We start from the raw sequence: 20,998 nt of genomic DNA on the forward strand, positions 1-20,998 counted from the left end.
TGCACCTTTCAGCAATCAACCTAGACTAAATAATCTGTGTAACATCCTAGTACTTACAGCAATGTAACCAAAAAGTTTTACACCTCAGCTGAGCAAAACTAGCATTTCACAATACAGATCTTATTTACATCATTTTGCTTAACATCTCTCCAACTAAGAGGCTTACATTAAGAGGCATTATTCCTGAGAAATGAACTCTTTAAAAAATGCCTAGCTCTTAAATTCTTTATAGTTCAGCTATTACCATGCAGGCCCCACATGCCTCTTTTGAGAGTAAAAAAATCCACCACAATCTAGTTATAGTTAGATTTTTATTTAAAAATCTGATCTGCCAACTTAGCGTTTTCCACCAACTCGGGGAGCAGAAACTTTTACCGGCTTCACAATCTTTTGCTTAGGTGCTGCCTTTGTGGGAGCCTGTAAAAAGATAACATGTTATGTGGCATTATTCCATGCAACTTTTTTTTAATCACCCCTCTCTTATGTCCAGATTCTGTATGTATCCTAGATTGCTTTCCTGATTATTTAACTACATTCCTATTATTCTTAAGAACCCCCTAAAAATTACAAGTCCACCTTTATATAAAATATAAATGAAAGACAAAGATATTGTCACAGATTGGAGGAGTTAAGGAGACACAACTAAATGCAACGTAGGATCCTGAATTGTATCCTAAGAACAGAAAAAGGACATCGATTTTATTAGTTGTATAGGACCAATGTTAATTTTCTGGTTTTGAAAATTTTACTATGGTTATCTCAATTGATAACATTGAGAAAAGCTGGGTAAACTCTGCACTGTTACTGAAAAGCTTTCTGTAAATCTAAAATTATCTCAAAATAAACTTTAAAAAACAAAAGCCACTTTTACTTTCCCCTTTCCCAATTTCTAACACTAACAGCCTCATTTGACTCTGGTAGAGGGAGCTCTCTGGAGATCTGAATCACTTACCCAGAAACCAGTTATGAACATTATTTCCATTTGCACTAAATTCTTTAAAAACTTGAAACTTTCATTTACTATAATTGGGATTAAAAATAAATTTTCCTTTTGTTTTAAATAAGAAATCCAAGACAAGCCCACAATTACCTTAGCAGCAGCCATTGCTGTCTTTTTAGATGCTTGTTTAGCCTTTTTTGCTTCCTTGGCAGCCCTGGGGGGTTAAAAATAACTTAAGACAAAGCACTTTACTCCTTAAGGGTACAACCTATTAAAAAAGAGCTAGAGTGTTTTGGGAAAGTAAAATTATCATATTCCTTCCCCATCTCCAATAATTTATAGGATAAAGCCAAAGGGTTTGTCAATAAATGGCATTGACCCCTGAGTCAGCTTAACATACATTAAAAATTGTATAATAGCTTTAACTGCATATAGAATTTTAACAAATCATTTAGTTTAGACTGTATTATAAACTTCTGTATTATTAGACCTAAATATTTATGACTGACAATCCCTATATAGATCTAAGTACCAAAACCACAAAATAACATCAGATTGGATTTCTGTGTCTATAAACCCAAACATAATCTAAAATCCACCCCAAGAGCTGAAATGCTCATAATGAAGGCTTCCTCACCTGATAGCTTGTTCTCGTTGAGCCTTCCTAACTTCAGGTTTCTGATTCCTCTTGGCCATTATATCAGCAAGAGATGCACCAGTGATGGCCCTCTGGAATTTGACTGCACGGCGGGTTCTTTTCTTTTGAATTTCTTCCTACAAAACAAATAGATGGGAAGCACACTTATGAACACTGCTTCATGAATTTGGGGGAGGAATTAAGTCTTTAAGGCAGGGGAAATGAGTCTTTTAAGATCCACATTTGTCTTACTCTGTTAGGCTGCTATAACAAAATACCAGGCTGAACAGCTTGTAAACAGAAATTTATTTCTCAGTTCTGGAGGCTGGAAGTCAAGATACCAGCATGGTCAGGTGAGGACCCTCTTCCCATCGTAGCTGTATCATCACATGTCCAAAGTTTGCAAGAGAGCTCTCTCTGTGGCTTCTTTTTATCAGGGCATTAACCCCATTCCTGAGGGCTCGTTCCTCTGACTTCATCACCTCCCAAAAGTCCCACACCTCCCAATACCATCACCTTGGGGGTTAAGTTTTAACATATTAATTGGGGGGGGGGGGGACATTCAGACCATAATAATATTCAACCAGAAATAATTCATGCAATTATTTGAAATGAAATAACTATATAAAGATATATCCATATGTAAAATACCACAATACGCAGATAAGTTTTCCAATTATGGACTGGTTAAATCATCTATTACAAATTCTGGCCATTTTTTACTATTTTAAAAACACAAAAAGTTTAAGGAAGTTAACTGGACAGTACTTGAAAAGAGATTTTAATAAGACTGTTTACGTTAAAGAATTTACTTTTGGAAAAAAATTATCAAACCTCAACTCACATAATTTGTTTTTATTCAAAGTACTGTCACTGGGAGAATTAGTCAAGTTAGAAAATGATTTATGACAGGAAAGCCACCAAGTGTTAGAGAATGTCCGGGAATCAAGACAGAGAACAATTCAAACATTTGCTGCAGATTCTATATTGGAAATCTATACCACAGTGCTTAACAATAAACAAGATCCTGCAGTGCACCTCTAAGTCCAAGAAAAATTAAAATATACTTGAAGAACTGTTTATTAAGGCAGGGATATGCCAAATATCTTAAAAATTTTTTAACAATATATGGATAAAACAGGACATTTGTGATTAAAATGCTTGTTTTAAATTTTTTACCAAGATGAAATCTTATTGTAGGAAATGCCAATATTTACCTGTTAGTTTTTCTTATCTTAAATCCATTTTTAAAGTATTTTTCTTATTGTGGTAAAATATACATAAGTTGACCATTTTAAAGCATTTTTAAATGTATAACTCAGTGGCATTAAGTACATTCACAATGTTGTGCAACCACCACCATTATCCACCTCCAGAACTTTTTCATCATCCCAAACTCTCTGCACCTATTAAATATTAGCTTCCCATTCCTCCCTCCCCCCAGCCCCTAGTAACCTCTACTTTGTCTTTAGGAACTTGCCTACTCTAGGTACTTCACAAAAATGAAATCACACAATATGTCCTTTTCTATCTGGCTTATTTCACTTAGCATAATGTCTTCAGAGTTCATCCATGCTGGCTGGCTGTCAGCTTTCTAAGGCTGGATAATGTTCCACTGTATGTATATACCGCATTTTGTTAGCCATCCACTGATGGGACGTTTGGGTTGTTCTCACCTCTTGGCTACTGTGAATAATAGTGCTATGAACATCAGTGTACAAGTTATCTGTGAGTCCCTGCTTATAATTCTCTTGGATGTATACCAAGAAGTGGAATTGCTGGATCATATGATGATAATTCTGTTTAACTTTTTGAGACGCCAAGCCATTTTCCTCTGTGCCTGCACCATCTTACATGCAGCAATGCACAAGGGTTCTAATTTCTCCATATCTTCACCAATACTTGTCATTTCCCCCACTTAATGGCCATCCTAATGGGTGTGTCAAGTCCACTTTTTAATTAAATTAGAAATAAATTTCTCCTTTTTCTGAACTCTAACAATATCTAGTAATGTCTTTCGCCCAGGAGGTGCTCACTAAACATTCCAAGTTTCCTGAATACTTGAGTGTCATGGCACTCAAATCTTTCTTCAAAAATCTCCTTCACCAAGCTAAAAGAGCACTTCAAAAAACACATCCAGTCTTCTTGAGAACGAAGTGGTATGCTGGAAGACTCCACTGATATCTGTTAGGACTAATCCTATAAACATTATGATCAAAACCATAAATAACTACTTAGTTTCCACCCCCTGTAACACCTTGAACACTTCCATGGTGCTCTATAACCCAACGGTGCTTAATGTAATGTCTGACTCCAGCAAGGGGATGCTTCCAAATCTCAACTCTCTTTACTGTGGCCCTAAGATGCATAAGGAAACCCTGGATCAATCATTTTCACTTCGTGTTCAATGCTCTACGGCCTAAGAGCACCTTCACGTACTGTCTCATTTAATCACAATTTTACGGAGCAGCAACTGATGCTCAGAAGTTAAACAACTTAAGGGATAGCCCCTCAACGGCAAAGTGCACTTCACTTACCGACTGCCCCTTTTTGTGCTTCCTTCTGTAGAGGACAGTCCAGTTTATCTGCCGAGGATTCCTCTTGGAAAGGAATGCCGACTCGCATTTTGCATTAAGAAACTGGAAAACCTGTCGTGACAAGTTCAAAGTAGTTACTCAACTATACAAAGCACGAGAGACTGAACTTGAAATCCTTAGCGAATTAGTATTCTAGCGCTATCGTCTCTTTTTACGAAATTCAGGCCACCGGGACCGAAGGGTTTGTGTCACCAAGTGGCAGGTGACTGAGCGGCACCACGAAGGTCTCCGCGTTTGGTCCCGTCGTCTCTCGCGAGCAGGCAGGCTGACCTCAGCCCGTACCGCGGGCGGGGGGGCGCGGCGGCAAATCCTGGGAGGCGTCTAGCTTCCGTCTCTCCCGGGATTCCAGCAGGACCTGGGCCCGTTAAGTGGCCAGACACCTCGGTGGCCCACCTCCCTTATCCCGGGCCACTGAAGTTACACTCCGCAATGCGGACCTGACTCACACCACATCAAGGCTCAAGAATGGTTCACTTAAAGGCTTCCGGTCCTCACGACCACTGCACGCAGGGGCCCCGAAGCAAGGCTTCCAGAGACAAGAGCGACGAGAGAAATGGACCCGCCTAGACGAAGTGGCCCGCTCTCCCCCCTCAGCATTACGCGCGGCGTGGAGCCGACGCGGCCTCTCACCTTCCCGTCCGTCCTGGCGTAGCGCCGCCCGTGTCCGGGGTAGATCTTGTAGCCGCTGAAGCTGCACAGCTCGACCCTGGAACGAAAAGCGAAAGCCCATTAGGGAGGGTGGCCACGGCAAGGAGAGGCCATGCCCGGGACGCCGAAGAGGCGCGCTGCCCGAAGATGGAGGCGGATAGGATCCAGGACTCCCCCTTACTTCATGGCTGCAGCCGCCGGGAAGAAGGAAAAATGGCGAAGAGAAAGAGAGGATCATGGGAAGGGACCTTATAACGTCGTGGGGGCAATCTCCTCCCCCAATGCCCTTCGCTGGCCCCGGCGCTCGACGATGACGTCACTCTCGCCGGCGACGCGCGAGGTCTTCCCCGCGGCCGCCTGCCTCGGGAGGAGCTCGCCGAAGACGGCGGAGGCTCCGGGGTGACGGTCACACAGGCCGCGCCGGCGGGTGTCTGAGGCGTTCTCTCTCCTGCGGCCAAACGTCCTAGAGCCGTGGTCCCGCTGCAGGGATCGTGAACTCGCCCTCCTCTCGGTTAGTGACCCACAGACCGGTACCCCGCGGGTGGAACTTAAAGTCACATTTTGCCTTCTGTGTTGGCCCATTTTCTCAACCAGCAAAATTAAATTTTAATAGTTTTACGATTTGCAAAAAAAGGCAGTGAGACCTGAATTGTCTCCCAGGCCGTGCGAATCGAATTGTGCATGGTGGCGCTTTGCAGTGATGGTAATTAACATTCATTGGGTGCTCTCTCTACTGGGAGTTACGCTACAGCACTTACTACATTTCTTCGTTCAGTTTACGGAATCGCTACTAAGTAAGCCCCGAGGCACGACTGCCGGCCGGGGAAGAGGCGGGCTGCCTCCTGTCGGAGCCCAGGGGCCAGTGGCTGCGCGAAGCGCAGAGCTCCCCCGGAGGCCTGGAAAAGGGAGCTCCGTCCAGGCCCCCCGGGAGGGCAAGGCCTCAATCTCTTGAGCCCTTCTGTGATGCTAGGTACTTCAGCAGATGATGGGGGTGGCAAGAGGCAACCCTTGAAATGTGTGGGAGGCTGGAGTACTGGACTAGGAAACAGAACTGTAATGATTGATTTATGCTGTCCATATAAGCATCTCACCCTAAAAGGGTTCCACGGCAGCTGGTTGAAGAGACCTGGAACGTCCAACGAGGTGACTGATTAATGTTAAGAAAGCTGTACAGTTATGCTGAAACCAGTCTCAAGAATGAGTTAACAGCGACTTGCATGGAATTGAAAAGCAAAGCAAAGAGGAGGAATTTGACAGCCTGACCAACTCTGACCAGCTGTTGAGCTGGTGTACTGGAAGACATTGTCTGAATTTGGGCAGTGGATTTCCTGGCATCAACTCGGACATTCATCCAACTCTTTCAAATAATGGCTGATTAAACAAATGTTTGATCACTAAAAAAACAAAATCTTTCTGGAATAGTCCTGTCTTGTACAGGCTCCCATGCACAGCTGGATGTGAGGAGAGGGTGGAGCCAAGATTTACCTGCAGAAATTTGGTCCTGCTTGCTCCATAGAACCCCAGAATTTATAGTCCCTTCCCAAGCCTTTTAGAAAGATTTTGTTTTATTGGTCTTCAAAATTATGTTTGGCCTGCCTAGCTCTGTGGAGGGAAAGCGGGAAACTAGGTCCCAGAGATTTCAGCTCTTTTCCTCTTTCCTGGAGGGCATTCTTGAGGTGGCATTTCAGGGTTCTTTGTAACACACTGCGTGTATCATGCCTTAAATTGTGCTCAACCCCTTTTAGAATAAGAAATTATACAGAAACCCCCAAAAGCATTTTATATAGTGTCGTAAAGCACAGTTTCCAACACTGTCCATAAATTTTTGCTGACTTTATCATTACATTCTCTTTTATAGAGACAAGGCTGGGCTGCATTCCATTTTCTTTTATTTATTTATGGAGCAATGCAGAACCAAAGTTGGTACTCTTCTCAGCCTCCATATACCTCCTGAGAACAGAGCATTCTTCACCTTTTATGCATACTCACCTGCTGTATTAGTTTCCTGTGGCTGTTGTAACAAATTACCACAAACTTGGTAGCGTAAAACATTGGACATGTATTCCATTTCAGTTCTGGAGGCCAGAAGTCTGAAATCAGAATCACCGGGCTGAAATCAAGGTCTCCAGGCTCCCACCAGAGGCTCTGGGGCGAAACATGTTCCTTGCTTTTCCAGTTCCTACCCAGGTAAACCCTCTTGAATTCCTAACCCATAGAAACTATGAGAGCATAAATGTTTGTTGTTTTAGACTACTATATTTTGGGGATAGTTTGTTAACATAGCAATAGATAATACAGGAGGTGAGGAAATTTTGAAAGTGGGGACTTAGTGAAGGGTTGTATGTATCATTTGTCAAAAGAGGACAGATAAGAGGAAGGAGCATGTTTGTGGGGGAGAGGGTCAGTTTTGGAAAGACTGAGTTCAAGATACCCATAGAACATTAAGCTGGAGGTGTGGAGTGGGAAGTTAAACAAGTTCAAAGGAGTGTTTGGAATGGGATATATTTTAGGAGTGATGAACCTATAGGTGATGGTAGAATATGTGGGATAACGACACCTAGTGTCACAGGTTTGCTTCTCTGGAAGCGCTTACTGAGACTGAATTTAGGGTGCAAGATACTTACTAGGGATCAAGTCCTGTGAAAGGAAGAGGGAGAAAGCAGTATTAGGCAGAAGAAGTTAAATCCATCACTGGCCCGACTAAACCTTAGTCAACCCTGCAGGAGCTCTGGAACGATTATTGCCTGTCAGAGTATCCCGTGTTGGGCCAAATGATCAACCCTCTTATGCTCCCACCTTGCTTACGCACCAGATATGAGTTGTCCCAGAGAGGTCACGACCTAAGTGAGATGGTTCTGAGCCAGACCCTACTTATAGCTGGAGCATGCTGCTGATCACTATGGCCATTGTTGGGCAGCATCCCTTGCTTGAAGAGGGATCTGGATAGTGCATCTCTCTTTACTACCCCTAGAGTGACTAGAGTGAGCCAGCAAAAAAGAATCAGGAAATACCAATATTTAAGGGATAGGGGAATGGAGGAAGAGAGAATTGACTGAAAGAGGCTGAGCAGATGAGGTCAAATGAAAGACACCCATGACAGTCATTTCACAGAAATTTTTGGAAGAGTTTTGACAGTGCTAAAATCCGTGTAAAGTTCAAGTAAGATGAGGACTGGAATGTGTAAATGTGAATGCCTTTGGAATGACTTAAGCACCATTCTTAGTGTTTTCTTCCAGTAGCATTTTCTTCTCAAGTATGGGAGGGATCCTGCCTTTTTAGAATCTACCACTGTAGTTTCCAGCAGGCTAGTTAATCCCAAGACTCTCAGGCATTGACTTCAGGGAGGGCTTGAAAGAAATGTCTAGTAACTAGGTTAGAAAATAACTAGGTTTAAAAATTATTCAGCATTAAAAATTATGAAGCTTTCTTTAAAATTATGAAGTATTATTAAAATTAAAAATTGTAAAGTTTTCTTAAAAGTTATAAAGCATTCTTTTTAAAAAAATTTAAATCTAATCAAGTCTTCATGTCTAACTACCAATTATATGAGATACAGGGGACAGAGGAACATGTGAAATGCAGGGATGCAGTTGGCATCTACAGGATGACTTAATTTCTTCGGCAGCATGTAAATTGAGAAGAGAGTTGAATTTGTGAACAGGACCATCGACATAAATAATTTGCAGGGCCCAACGTAAAATGAAAGTGTGGGATCTCTTTTTCAAAGAGCAGGAAAAAGATGCCCTTAAAGGTACTAAAATATTGAGTTATTTCCTTTCTTCTGCAATCTGTCTCTCGACTTTTCAGGGTATTTTTTGCAATTGCTTAATGTCATGCTCCCTTAGGCAAGGACATTTGCTAGGCCGATGCAGCCCCTCACAGGTGCCCAGGGACCCACTCTGTGACTTGACAGTATGCTTGAATATGCGAGGCCCAACATCAACATGCTGTGCCTCAGAAGGGTAAGGAAGTCGAGTCTGCCATCTCCGTCCACTGTCCTCCTGGCCCAACCAATAGTGATCAGGCAATCCCCTGGGATGTGTTACTTATCTGGATCCCCGATGGAGGTGGGCATAAAGATGCTTGCAGAATGCACGATGGTGCTGCCCACTTTAGAAAGAGAGGAGGGAGGGTGGAGACCTGAGTCATGGAGACCAGCGGCCCTCTAGACCCTGTCACTAGGAAATGAGGTGGTAGGTAGTGGGCCCGCAAGGGAGCTGAGGTTCCCAGCCTCAGGCATGTGCTCTATTGTCCCATTGTACTTCACTTGAAAACACAAATTCAAAGATACAGTTATGAAGACTTTCAAGACAGCGACTGCAGAGCTTTGCCCCCCAAGTATGGGATGCTACTGAGCGAGGGGCCCTGTTCGACTGCACTGGTTGCACAACTTGAAGCTGGCTCTGCCTATAGATTAAAAGACATTTAAGAGCCTCCTGCAACATATGGATCTTATTTGAAGCCTGATTTGAACAAACAAGCTGGAGAGGACCATAGGGGTGATTTGAATACTGATTGGATTTTTGATGATATTAAAGAGTACTATTAATCCTTTAGGTGTTATAATTGTACTAGGATTACGTTTAATTTTTAAAAGGTTCTTATATTTCAAGATACATACTAAATATTTACAGATGAAATAGCATGATGGCTGGGATTTGCCTTAATCTGAGGGAGGGGCTAGTGAATAAAGACATGGATGAAAAAATGATTGACCAGGAGTGGATAATAGTTGCAGCTGGGTGTTGGGTAGGAGAATTCATGAAAATAGTCTCTATAGTGTTATGTACTCTTTCAATTACATTTCCATGATAATAAGTTTCAAACAATTATAACGTGCTTTGGGATTGAAAGATTTAAGTCTCACAATTCAATCCTGAAAAATAGGAAGAGTAAGCACCACCTGTATTATTTTGTAATTAAAAAAATTATTAAAGCAAAAAGAAAACTTTATACAAGAATATTTATAGCAGCTTTATTTATAGTAAATACAGGAAACAGTATTTACTATATATACAGGAAACTATATACAGGAAACTTACCCATCAAAAGGTGAGTATATAAGCAAACTATAACATATACAATGGAATACTCAGAAATAAAATGGAATGAACTATTGATTTACACATCAACATGAGTCCCAAAAACATTATGGTAAGTGAAAGAAGCCTTATAGAAAAAAGTACATACTGTACAATTCTGTACATATCAAGTTCTACGCCATACAAAAGTAACCTATGGCGAAAGAAAATCAGAACAATGGTTCTGGGTGGGAGGGGAGGGATTGAATGGGAAGGGGTTTAAGGGAACTTTCTGTGTTAGTGGTAATGTTCTATATCTTTATGGGTTTTTGGTTAATTATACGGTTTGTCAAAACTCAAGGAATGTTCATTTAAGTTTGAGCATTTCATTGTAAGTAAATTTTACTTGAAAGGAAACTGTAAATAAATATTGAGCACTAGTTAATGAAATACTTGCTGAAGTATATAGGGGGAGGTGTACTGATACCTCAAAAACAGGGTGGATGAAGGGCTAGATGGAGAGAGATGTGATAAAACCAGCACCGTGAAATGTTGATAAGAGAGTTAAAGTGGTGGGTTTATGAGTGTTCACTGTAAAATTCTTTCAAATGTTCTGTATGTTGGAAATTTTTCATAATAAAATTTTGGGAAAATAAAGGGAGCCATCTTCTGGAAGAAACTAGTATTAGTGACTGGCTCAAAAAGAAAGAGGAACGAAGTGTGGTGTTTCTATGATTCCTCTGTAATAACTGCTTCTAATTTCACATACTCCATTGGTTCTCACTCACGTGCCCAAGCTGTCTTCTTTGGCTGGAAATCTTTCCTCCCTTCCACTGGCTAGCTTCCTACTCAGATTTTACTTCCCCTGGAACAGAGGTCTGCAAACTTGCTGTAAACGGGCAGACACTAAATATTTGACGCTTTGTGCACTGAGACAAAATTGAATGTATTATATAGGTATTTATATAACAAAACAAATTTCCACAACATTTTCATTGATGAAATTTAAATATAATAATATTGAGTACAAGTTTTTGTAAGCAGGTCTACTAAAGAGAAGAATGAAATTCTTTTTTGGGGTGGTGGAGGATAACATTTCTCTTCATTAGGGTTCAAAGTTATTCCCTATCATCAAAATCCATTGCAAATGTTCATCTGTTAATCTTGATTTGTAATGAGATTTGACAAATTTAATTTCTGAAAAATGTCTTTTCACTCAGATAAATACTGCCCAATACTGATAACAATCCAAGGGCATATGGTTTAAATTGAGCATATTAAACTCTTGGAATGCAGTTATAGGATTATAATAGATTATTCTCTTGGTATCATCCTTTTACCATGTCATATTAATAATTTCCAATTGAAAGTTAAGTGAAAGCTCCTCAGAACACAGTTAAATGGGTCTTGAAACATGGAAATTTCTTTTGCCTTTGCACTGAGGCCTCTCAAATACTGCTAAAACTGTAGTTTGAGCTCGAAAAATATAACACTGCGAATTTGTGTGAGAATAGAGAGCGTCCTTTTTGTTTTAACTTGTGAATTAACTAATGTTAGTTATTGTCAAAATGACTTTACCACAGAATAAATTTTGCATGTAAGTGCTGTTTTGTCTTGTAATTTTAGGTTGAGTTCATTAAGAAGCAACGTCAAATGATGAAAATTAGAAAATTAGCAAAAATGAATTCTAAATCCATCCAGTGTTCCATAAAAGTGGTTAAGGGAGATTCTTCTCATTTAGAAAAATTTCAGTCTTGGCCCTGAGCTTAAAAAAAAAAAATCACAATAAAATGTTACCACTAGTAAGTCATCAAATGCTGTGAGGTAGGGCAAGTCAGAATATTCATGGACTTATGATGGTTAAGTCCATGAGAGCAAATGAAGTTTATTGTTGACACTACTAGATCAATAACACATGGTTGATTGAAATATTTTCCACAAAGCACCTGTTGATTGATAATACAGTGACGTTATAACCACAGGATTTAAACACTTTACTTTCTCATAGGTGTAAATCTGTGGAATCAAGCCTTTTTCTACTTACATCATGAGTTGTAACAAAGCATAGCAGATTCCACTCTAGGGGTATTGAATTCGTGTTTTCTCAACTTCTCTAAAAATATTTCCTGTTTTCATGTTTCATGCTGCCTATTCATAGAGGCTAATTCTTCAGTCACTTCCAGCATTGACTCCTGGAATAAAAAGGAGCAAATGAGCAGTATCAGTAATACCTGTCAACTCATTAAGAGCCAAGGAAAACCATTCAAAATAATTTGCCTTCACTAAGTAATTTATATTGACCTTTGATGTTGTTCTCAGTGTCCTCAACACTTTAAGCAGCTGTTCTCACCTAAAGGCTGTGGTCTTAAGACCGTTTCTTGAGCTGCTGCAGTCAGACATTTGGTTAGCACACCATGAGTGATCACCTTTCCTCGATTGGCTGACAAATGAGCCCTTGGAAACTTACTTTGGTTGCAGCTTCATTTTCTTTTGTGTGTGTGAAGAAATTCTGCTATGACGAGATACTCTATTTAATTTTTCTAACTTTTCTGGCTGTTGTTTTCTGTGATTTGGGAATATTGTGACGACTGCTTAGTTTGTTAACGTTGACACCTATTGTATTCCTTTAACACAGGTATAGTTTCATTGCATAATAAACATAATGCTTTGCCATCTAGTTTGATGATAAAATAATCCACACTTCACTATACCTTAAACATGGGACATTTTAAGACCACTTTTTTCTTTTGACATGATAGGTATATGCTGGTAATAAAAATAATAAAATGTCACAGTATGGCGGTACACCTGGCACTCCAAATGCTGTCAAGTTGCACATATGTCACTATGATTTGTAGTGTGTAGCAGCAGTGTGAAGTGATGAGTGTCACATGGTCTTGGTTGTACTCTGTTGTAGGAACACCTATGGACAATAGGTAAACAAGTATGGCTATATTTCAATAAAATTTTATTGATGGACACTGAAATTTGAATTTCATATAATTTCATGTATCATGAAATGTTATTATTCTTTTGACTTTTTCCAGCTGTTTAAAACCTAAAAACCATGATTAGCTGTAGGTTGCACAAAAGCAGGTGGCAGGCTGGATTTGGCCCACGGGCTGTAGTTTGCCAACCCCTGCTGGAGAATATCTACATAAAGTAGCCTCTTCTTTCTCTCAGATACTAGCTGATATCTAGAGGAAAAATAAAATAAAAATTTTGGTATCTCATCTTAGGATGGCTAACTCTTCTATATTCATTATTTTGGCCCTGACATTGCACGCTTTTTAGGATTGACGCTTTTAAGACTGTTCTCTGTCCACGTAACTGAAATCTTGTTGCTTTGGAGAAACTGAGAGAGCTTCCTAGTTGTTCACCATAACGTCTGGACAGAAGCCCAGCTAGAATCCCCTTATAATGAGGCAGGATAGTTAGCCCCTCCATTCATATATTTCTGTAGAATTTTATTGTTGAAATTTTGTAATTTTAGTTCTAAACGTCTACTTGATTTACAGACCAGTTTGATAATCTGAAAGAGCTGCAGCCTATCTTCTAGACAAGTGTACAGACAGAACACACGAAATTATCAGTGTAGAACCTTTTGCACTGCTTGGTTTTTATTATCATATGTGTAACATCTATTAAAATAATAAAAGCATAATTCTTTCTGACTTCAGAACAATCGACTTTTCATTTTTATTGTGTTTTCTGATTGTAAGAGCAATATATGATTTTTAAAAACATGCAAGATAATGATATGACAAATTTATGGTGAGAGTTTTGATAATCCTACCCCTTAGAGCACCATTGTCTGATATAGTAGCTGCTGGCCCCATGTGGCCACTAGCACTGGTGAGCTAGTCCTCATTGAGACATGCTGCAAGTGTAACATACACACTGGATTCAAAAACTTCATTAAAAATAAGAAAATAAAATGTCTCACTACTTTTCATATTGTTTATATGTTGAAATGCTATTATTTTAAATATATTGGGTCAAATAAAATTATTAACAATTTAATCTGTTTCTTTTTTCTTTTTAAAATACGGCTACTAGAAAACTCAAAATTCTATATGAGGCTCACATATTTCTATTGGACAGTGCTACCTTAGCAATAATAAAAAAATCACTGCCGGGGCCAGCCTGGAGGCATAGCCGTTAAGTTCGTGTGCTCCACTTTGGCGGCCTGGGGTTCGTGGGTTTGGATCCCGGGCAGGGACCAACACCCTGCTTGTCAAGCCATGCTGTGGCAGTGTCCCATATCAAGTAGAGGATGATGGGCGCAGATGTTAGCCCAGGGCCAGTCATCCTCAGCAAAAAGAGGAGTATTGGCAACGAATGTTAGCTCAGGGCTAATCTTCCTTACCACACACACACAAAAAATCACTACCTTTTATTGAGTGTTTACCATATGCTAGGCACTGTTTTGGGTTCCTAACATGAGGTAATGGATCAAATTATCGCAGTGGTGATGTGGATTGGGAATATTATTGCCAGTTTTCAGATGGCATCGCACAGAGTTTAAATTACAGGTCCAAGATCACACAGCTAGTAAGTGACAACACTGGCATTCATCCCTGGTCTGGCTTTGAAGCCCAGATGCTCCTTCAGCATGTTTAATGACCTCAGTGTCTGAGGTCTCCATGGTTCAGAGTTTGTTGAAATTTTCCATACTTTTCTCCATATATAATTGTTTTTAAAAACAGGGATCACAGTATACCCAGTTGATTGCAACATGGTTAAAAAGACAACTGATACCTCAGACATCTTTCCATTAACCAGGTGTGCTACTTAGTGACTGGCACAGCAACATCACCACTCCCACTCTGACTAAAACATAACTGTTCACGAATATTCCTCATCTTGTGGTTTCTTCCCATTCTCATGCACTTCAGGCTCCTAGTTTCTCTCGGGCCTTTTTGTTAGCCATAGACACTGTAGTCATCATTTTTTGTCTGTTGTCGTTATGGCAGAACTGATGTTTATTTCATATATTTTAAAATGTAATATTTTGAATAGGCAATGCATTCATATGATTTTAAAAAATTACATAAATGTAGTCAGTGAAAAGTTTCTCCCCAATCCTGTCCCTCATCGATTTACTTCCCTTTTCTGCTATGGACTGAATGTTTAAGTCCCCCCCAAATTTGTATGTTGAAGCCACCATCCCCAGTGTGATAGTGTTCAGAGGTCAGGCCTTTGGGAGGTAGTTAGGTCATGAGGGTGGAGCCCTCATGAATGATATTCGTGTCCTTATAAAGGAGACACGAGAGAGATGACCTCTCACTTGGCTGCATGTGGATACAGCAAGAAGGGGGCTGTCTACAAGCCAGAAAAAGGGCCCTCACCAGACATGGAATCTGCCAGTATCCTGATTTTGGCCTTCTTGGCCTCCTGAACTATGAGAATAAATGTTTATTGTTTAAGCCACCCAATCTATGGTATTTTGTTAGAGCAGCCTGAACTAAGACATCCTCTCCTCAGGTGACCACAGTTAATAGTGTCTGTGGATCCTTCCAGAATTTCTTTCTGAACACAAAAACATGAAAAAAAATTCTTAAGAATATATATATTCTGTGCCGGCCCCGTGGCTTAGCGGTTAAGCGCGCACGCTCCGCTGCTGGCGGCCTGGGTTCGGATCCCGGGTGCACACCGACGCACCGCTTCTCCGGCCATGCTGAGGCTGCGTCCCACATACAGCAACTAGAAGGATGTGCAGCTATGATATACAACTATCTACTGGGGCTTTGGGGAGTAAAAAGGAGGAGGATTGGCAATAGATGTTAGCTCAGAGCCGGTCTTCCTCAGCAAAAAGAGGAAGATTAGCATGGATGTTAGCTCAGGGCTGATCTTCCTCACAAAAAAAAAAAAAAAAGAATATATATATTCTTAGTTTGCAAAATGACTAAATTCATTAAGTCTATAACCAGAGAAATAAAATGTGCAGTAATAGTATTTCAAATTAAATTATCAGAAAAGTTAATATATGGTTGCACATGAATTCAAAATTCTGTCCTTGGATAAATTACTTACCTTTTGTTGGGTTGCCAGAAATTAGCATATATTATAGTATATATTTTAAATATCTACTAATATGTATTAGTATATATACAATATATACATGCAATATTTGGGACATTATATGAAAAATTTATTCATTTTTTTATCTGAAATTCAAATTTAACTAGGTGCCTTGTATTTTATCTGGCAACTATAATCTCTTGGGATCTACTTGCGTGGATTTTGTGAAAATTAGAGCAAAGATATATAGTTATCACAAAGCCTAGCACATAGCCAGAGATAATAATGATGATGATATAATAAGTGATAATGAGGAAAGTTATTGCTCATTTGGGGCTTCTAGATAACCTGTGAATAGATATTTCATAGTGGCAGTCTCTCCTTCCATGTCATAGGTCATAGATAAGGGAGCAAGACCATAAGAATCTACCAATGAATACCAACTGGAGAAGAAAACATTTAGTTTTATGCACCTAACTTTCTTTTTTTTTTTTAATTTTATTTATTTTTCCCCCCAAAGCCCCAGTAGATAGTTGTATGTCATAGCTGCACATCCTTCTAGTTGCTGTATGTGGGACGTGGCCTCAGGATGTCCGGAGAAGCAGTGCATCCGTGCACGCCCGGGATCCGAACCCAGGCCGCCAGCAGCGGAGCGCACGCACTTAACCGCTAAGCCACGGGGCTGGCCCTGCACCTAAATTTCACATAAAGATTTTTTATTGTAAAAAAAAGGTACATTTTCAAAATCTTTACAGTGTCAAAATTCTGTATATTAATAACTTCTTAGTTTTAAAACTTTAACACTTTTCAGTTGTTATATTTACTTCTTTCAAATCTAAGTTCTCATCCCAATTAGAAAACCTCTTTGTTTTGTCAGGGTCAATTGCACCACCCACAGATGCTGTTCCACTTCCCTAGTCTCTTAACTCTGTTATCTAAACTGGAATATAATACCCTCCTGAAACCGCTCTGGTAAAGGTTACCATCCACTATTACAATAGTCTCCTTCCTCCACCATTTTACTTCTCAATTCATCCTTGTTATATGAGCAGTTTAACTTTTCCACAACACCAGTTTCATTTTGTCAATCCCTCACTCAGAAACTCCAAATGAAAAGTAGTGGAATGAATGATGGGAAGTAGGGTGAGGCCAGATTGTGGTGGCCTTTGAAAGCTGAAGTTCAAAAGGGAAGGTTTTGAGGAGGGGATTAACACATAAAAGGTGTTGTTTTCCTTAGATCATGCCAGCAGCTGTGGGCAGATAAATTAGAGATGGGAGAGAGAGTCAGATACCTGTTGCAGAGATCAGGTATACTGTGCTGATAGAAAGGAAAGTCTTTTTTGTGAGGCCAGGGCCTGCCAAATAGTGCTGCCTTGTTGAGAGGGTCACAAGTTGGTTAGGAGAATCCTCCAAATTGATGGGAGCTTGCAGAGTTTAACATATATACAAGTTGAGGCCATTTAGTTAGAGTATAGCAATTTAATTGAAAAAATATATACGTATATATTTTGCTGAGGAAGATTCGCCCTAAGCTAACATCCGTTGCCAATCTTCCTGTTTTTTCTTTTTTATGTGGGCTGCTGCCACAGTATGGCCACTAACAGAGGTGTAGGTGCCCGGTATCCAAACCCAGGCCACCAAAGCAGATTGCCCTGAACTTAACCACTAGGCCACCCGGGCTAGCCTAGCAATTTGATTTTAGATGTAAAAGCTGTTTCCGAAGCACAAAAGAGTTTCTGTGGTCTGATTTTAAAGGGTTGCTGGTTCACTTGGGCATGTGGGACCATGCCCAGGAATATCTGGCCACTCTCTTTAAGAGCCATGACTATACTTAGTTAACCCCATAAAAGGAATCCTTTGGACCTTTCCTCAGGATCCCAGGTCAGATGAACCAGACAAAACTCTGGTTCTGCTATTGCTGTAAACTTGCAGGAATCCCTGCTTCTTAAGGACCGTCTGGGCTTCCAGGATCCCCCTCCCAAGTGATTACCCTGCTAAACTGGAGAGGACTGTAAACCCTTTCTCCCTCCCTGAGCTAGAGACTCCTCAATCCTCACCAGCTGTTCCAGGAACAAAGGTAGGAGGCAGTCTTCAGGCTTGCTTTGTTCTTACACCTCTATAGTAAGACTGTGCTTTCTAGGTAAGGGTCTCTTGGTTAGAAGAAAAAAATTCCTAGTCTTAATTCCCTCTTCAGAACTAGGAAATTTGTTTTCAGACTAAAACAGTGGGAAATAGAGTGAAAAAAAACAAAAAAGTTAAGGCAGGTGTAGTCAGGAGGAGAACCCAGGAAGGAGGGAATGCTCACAGAATCAAGTGCCTGGAAATCTAGAAGCAAGAGTTATTGGATTTTCCCAAAGAGAAATTATCAGAGATTTTGGACATTGCTGTTTCACAAAGAGGGGAGTTCACAATAAAGGTTGCAAGTGGAAACGGAGGAGTGGGTAGTAGAATTTGGAAGCTCCTTTTGTACATTCTGTGGTGCTATCAGGTTAGTTTCTTACTTCCTGTGAGCATAGCTTCATTACCACCTTCCCCACCTGCAGCCTGCGCTAATGTCTTTTCATCTTCTACTTCTGAACTGTTTAAAGTCTACATCTTTTAAGCCCTAGCTATGTTTCACTTCCTCCTTCTATAATCTCCTCTGAAGATTATAGTTTCCATTTCTTCCTCCATTCCCTGAAATCTTATTGAGTTCATAGTTATATCAAAAGTGTGAGCCTACTGTCCTCCAATTCAGCAGTGTATTTCTTGATTTGGAGACTATATTGTAAACTTTTGTATACTCCCTGGAAAAATTCCAGGTTCATACTTATTAAATATACTCCCAGGTCTAAAGTTCTGTTAACTATTCAAGAACAACCACTTAAAAATATAAAAGCTTTGGGCCGGCCCCATGGCTTAGTGGTTAAGTGCGTGCGCTCTGCTGCTGGCGGCCTGGGTTCAGATCCCGGGCGCGCACCGAGGCACCACTTCTCCTGCCATGCTGAGGCCGCATCCCACATGCAGCAACTAGAAGGATGTGCAACTATGACATACAGCTATCTGCTGGGGCTTTGGGGGAAAAACAAATAAAATTATTATATATATATATATATATATATATAAAAGCTTCTATCCACCCCCCCCAGCATGCTTTAACTAAATTTTCAAATAAAATATCCATTTTCACTATCTCAACAAGATCGCCCACGTCATTCCTACAGTAGAGTTGAAAACTTGCAACTTACTCAGAATTGTCAAAGGAAGGGGCAGCCCGCACAGAGACTTCTAATAATAAGCTCTCAGATTCGGTCTGCATTAAGTAGTGACCTTATAATAATGGTAAAAGTGTCAAATTTCACAAACACCTAGAAAATGGAGTGAAATGATCCTCTAACAATGGTTTGTTTGCTCATCTGTCAAACAAGGGAGTTGACCAGGGTTCCTAACTCACTGCGGCTCAGATTCTAACCGAGGTTTACGTCATTAGGCATAGGCAGCCGATTGGGCCAGCTGGGCGCGGTGCATCCTGGGAGCTGTAGTTTGCGTTCCCTCCTTCCGCCTACAAGCTTCACAGAGCCACTGGAGGACGGTTGCTTGGTATTATTAGCAAGCGGGAAGTATGGCGGTGGCGCGCGTCGACGCAGCTTTGCCTCCTGGAGACGGTAAGGCGATCCCCACCTGTGAGTCCCAAGGTTTACTACGTGGAACTGAATTAAATAGTTGCTTGGTGGAGAGGAGAAGCCTGGGTTTAGGGGTGCAGTTCTGGACCAGTTCTTTTGATGCGAAGCTATGGGTGGCGCGGTGGCGCGCTTCCCTCTGGGAGTTGTAGTCCCCCGGCGCTGCCTAGCTCTCCAGCGTCGCGGCGAGGGCCGACCGGGGGACTACAGTCCCCAGGGGCCTTCGCGCGGCTGGGCATCCCGGTTCCCGCACTCCTGAGGCTGCCTGGGCGGTGGGTTTCGGGCTGCCGTGACCTCTCTTGGATGTTTAGTTTGAGTTCTGGGTGCCCAAGTGAAAATTGAAAGATCTCCCTTTCTCGCTTTACGCGTCCCCCTGTCCCTTCGGTTCCTAGAACTTTCAGGAATCCTCAAACACAGCTCCCTAGACTGACGTTGAACCCGTTCTTGGAAGCGTTTGGTGACCCTGATAAAATCGGGGGGTGACCCGGAGCCCGCAGTTCTCCACCCTTCGTTCTGCAGGCGGGGTCCTGGGGTCGGGTCTGGTCGCGCCCAGCGGAGCGCGGGTTGTGGTGCTTCTGTGGCTGGAGCCGCCGGGCATGAGCCGCTCTCCTTTGTTGGGGTTACAGCTCCGAGGCTCGGCGCGGCCGTTTGGGTCGAGGGCAGAGCCGAGGGTCGAGGCCTGTCCCCACGGCTTAAGTTAGGGGCTCGTTATCTGGGGGCTGTAACTTCTTGGGAGGCGAGGTATCGATGGTTCTACGAGGTCTGCCGACCCTTTAGAATTGTGTGCAAAGGCTGTGCATTTTTCTGGGACCCTACACATCTTTCACCAAATTCTCAGAGAATCCCATCACCCCCAAATACTGGAAGCCATTAGACAATGGAAAAACGTTGAAACCGTTTTGGAGAGCAATCTCGCATAATTATTTCCCAAAGTAATCTTAATCTGGGTATAAATTTGAAATTGGCAGTTTCACTGGCCCCGCCCCCCTCTGAATGGGCTTCTCTTAAACTCCACACCCCCAGCCCACCAAGGTAATTTACTGACAGTAATAGCAGTTTACACTTACAGAGCACTGTTTACATGAGCCAGACGATATTCTGAGTGCTTTTTTTTTACATTATCTCATTTTCTCTGTAGAACAACATAATAAGGCAGGTATTATCATCATCTCCATTTTACAGAGTAGAAAGGCGAGCCCAAAAGAGACCAATAACTTGCCCAAGATACCACAATGGTTAACTGCTGGAGCCAGGATTTAAACTTTTACTTTATTACTTTATTGAGTGTTATTTATATGTCTTTTTTCATCCCCACATCAATTTAATGAATTAGGTATATTATTCCCATTTTGTAGTTAAATTAACTGAACTATATACTTTTATTTTCAAAATAGTTGGGCATTTTAGGATGTACTGGTAGTTGGGTTGTAGGCAAGTTGATCTCTATCAAAAGATTAGTTCCATTTAAAAAT

General features: G+C 41.1%; 2 protein-coding genes across 3 annotated transcripts in view; one reads left to right on the top strand and one right to left on the bottom strand.

Moving 5' to 3' along the window:
• Nucleotides 1–292: 292 nt before the first annotated feature.
• On the bottom strand, nucleotides 293–5,023 carry RPL24 (ribosomal protein L24). Its single transcript, XM_058555717.1, has 6 exons — nucleotides 5,004–5,023; nucleotides 4,805–4,880; nucleotides 4,115–4,225; nucleotides 1,578–1,714; nucleotides 1,091–1,154; nucleotides 293–417 (listed from the first exon to the last, which is right to left on the bottom strand). The coding sequence occupies exons 1-6, from the start codon at nucleotides 5,006–5,008 to the stop codon at nucleotides 337–339; spliced, it is 474 nt and encodes a 157-aa protein (XP_058411700.1). The 5' UTR covers nucleotides 5,009–5,023; the 3' UTR covers nucleotides 293–336.
• Nucleotides 5,024–5,250: 227 nt separating this feature from the next.
• The window catches only part of CEP97 (centrosomal protein 97), a 43,858-nt gene continuing 28,110 nt past the window's right edge, over nucleotides 5,251–20,998 (top strand). For both annotated transcript variants that reach the window (XM_058555714.1, XM_058555715.1), the window contains exons 1-2: nucleotides 5,251–5,333; nucleotides 19,337–19,511. In XM_058555714.1, coding sequence (XP_058411697.1) covers nucleotides 19,469–19,511 — 43 coding nt within the window. In that variant the 5' untranslated portion in view covers nucleotides 5,251–5,333; nucleotides 19,337–19,468. The remainder of the gene's footprint in view (nucleotides 5,334–19,336; nucleotides 19,512–20,998) is intronic.

Source organism: Diceros bicornis, chromosome 15, assembly GCF_020826845.1.
Source record: "Diceros bicornis minor isolate mBicDic1 chromosome 15, mDicBic1.mat.cur, whole genome shotgun sequence".
Lineage (NCBI taxonomy): Eukaryota > Metazoa > Chordata > Mammalia > Perissodactyla > Rhinocerotidae > Diceros > Diceros bicornis.

What these genes read in the sequence shown, in the direction of transcription:
- RPL24 (XM_058555717.1), bottom strand. An exon ending in ACGCCAGGACGGACGGGAAG is followed by an intron (nt 4,226 to 4,804) that starts GTGAGAGGCCGC and finishes TTGTCACGACAG; the next exon opens with GTTTTCCAGTTTCTTAATGC. An exon ending in AGCACAAAAAGGGGCAGTCG is followed by an intron (nt 1,715 to 4,114) that starts GTAAGTGAAGTG and finishes TTTGTTTTGTAG; the next exon opens with GAAGAAATTCAAAAGAAAAG.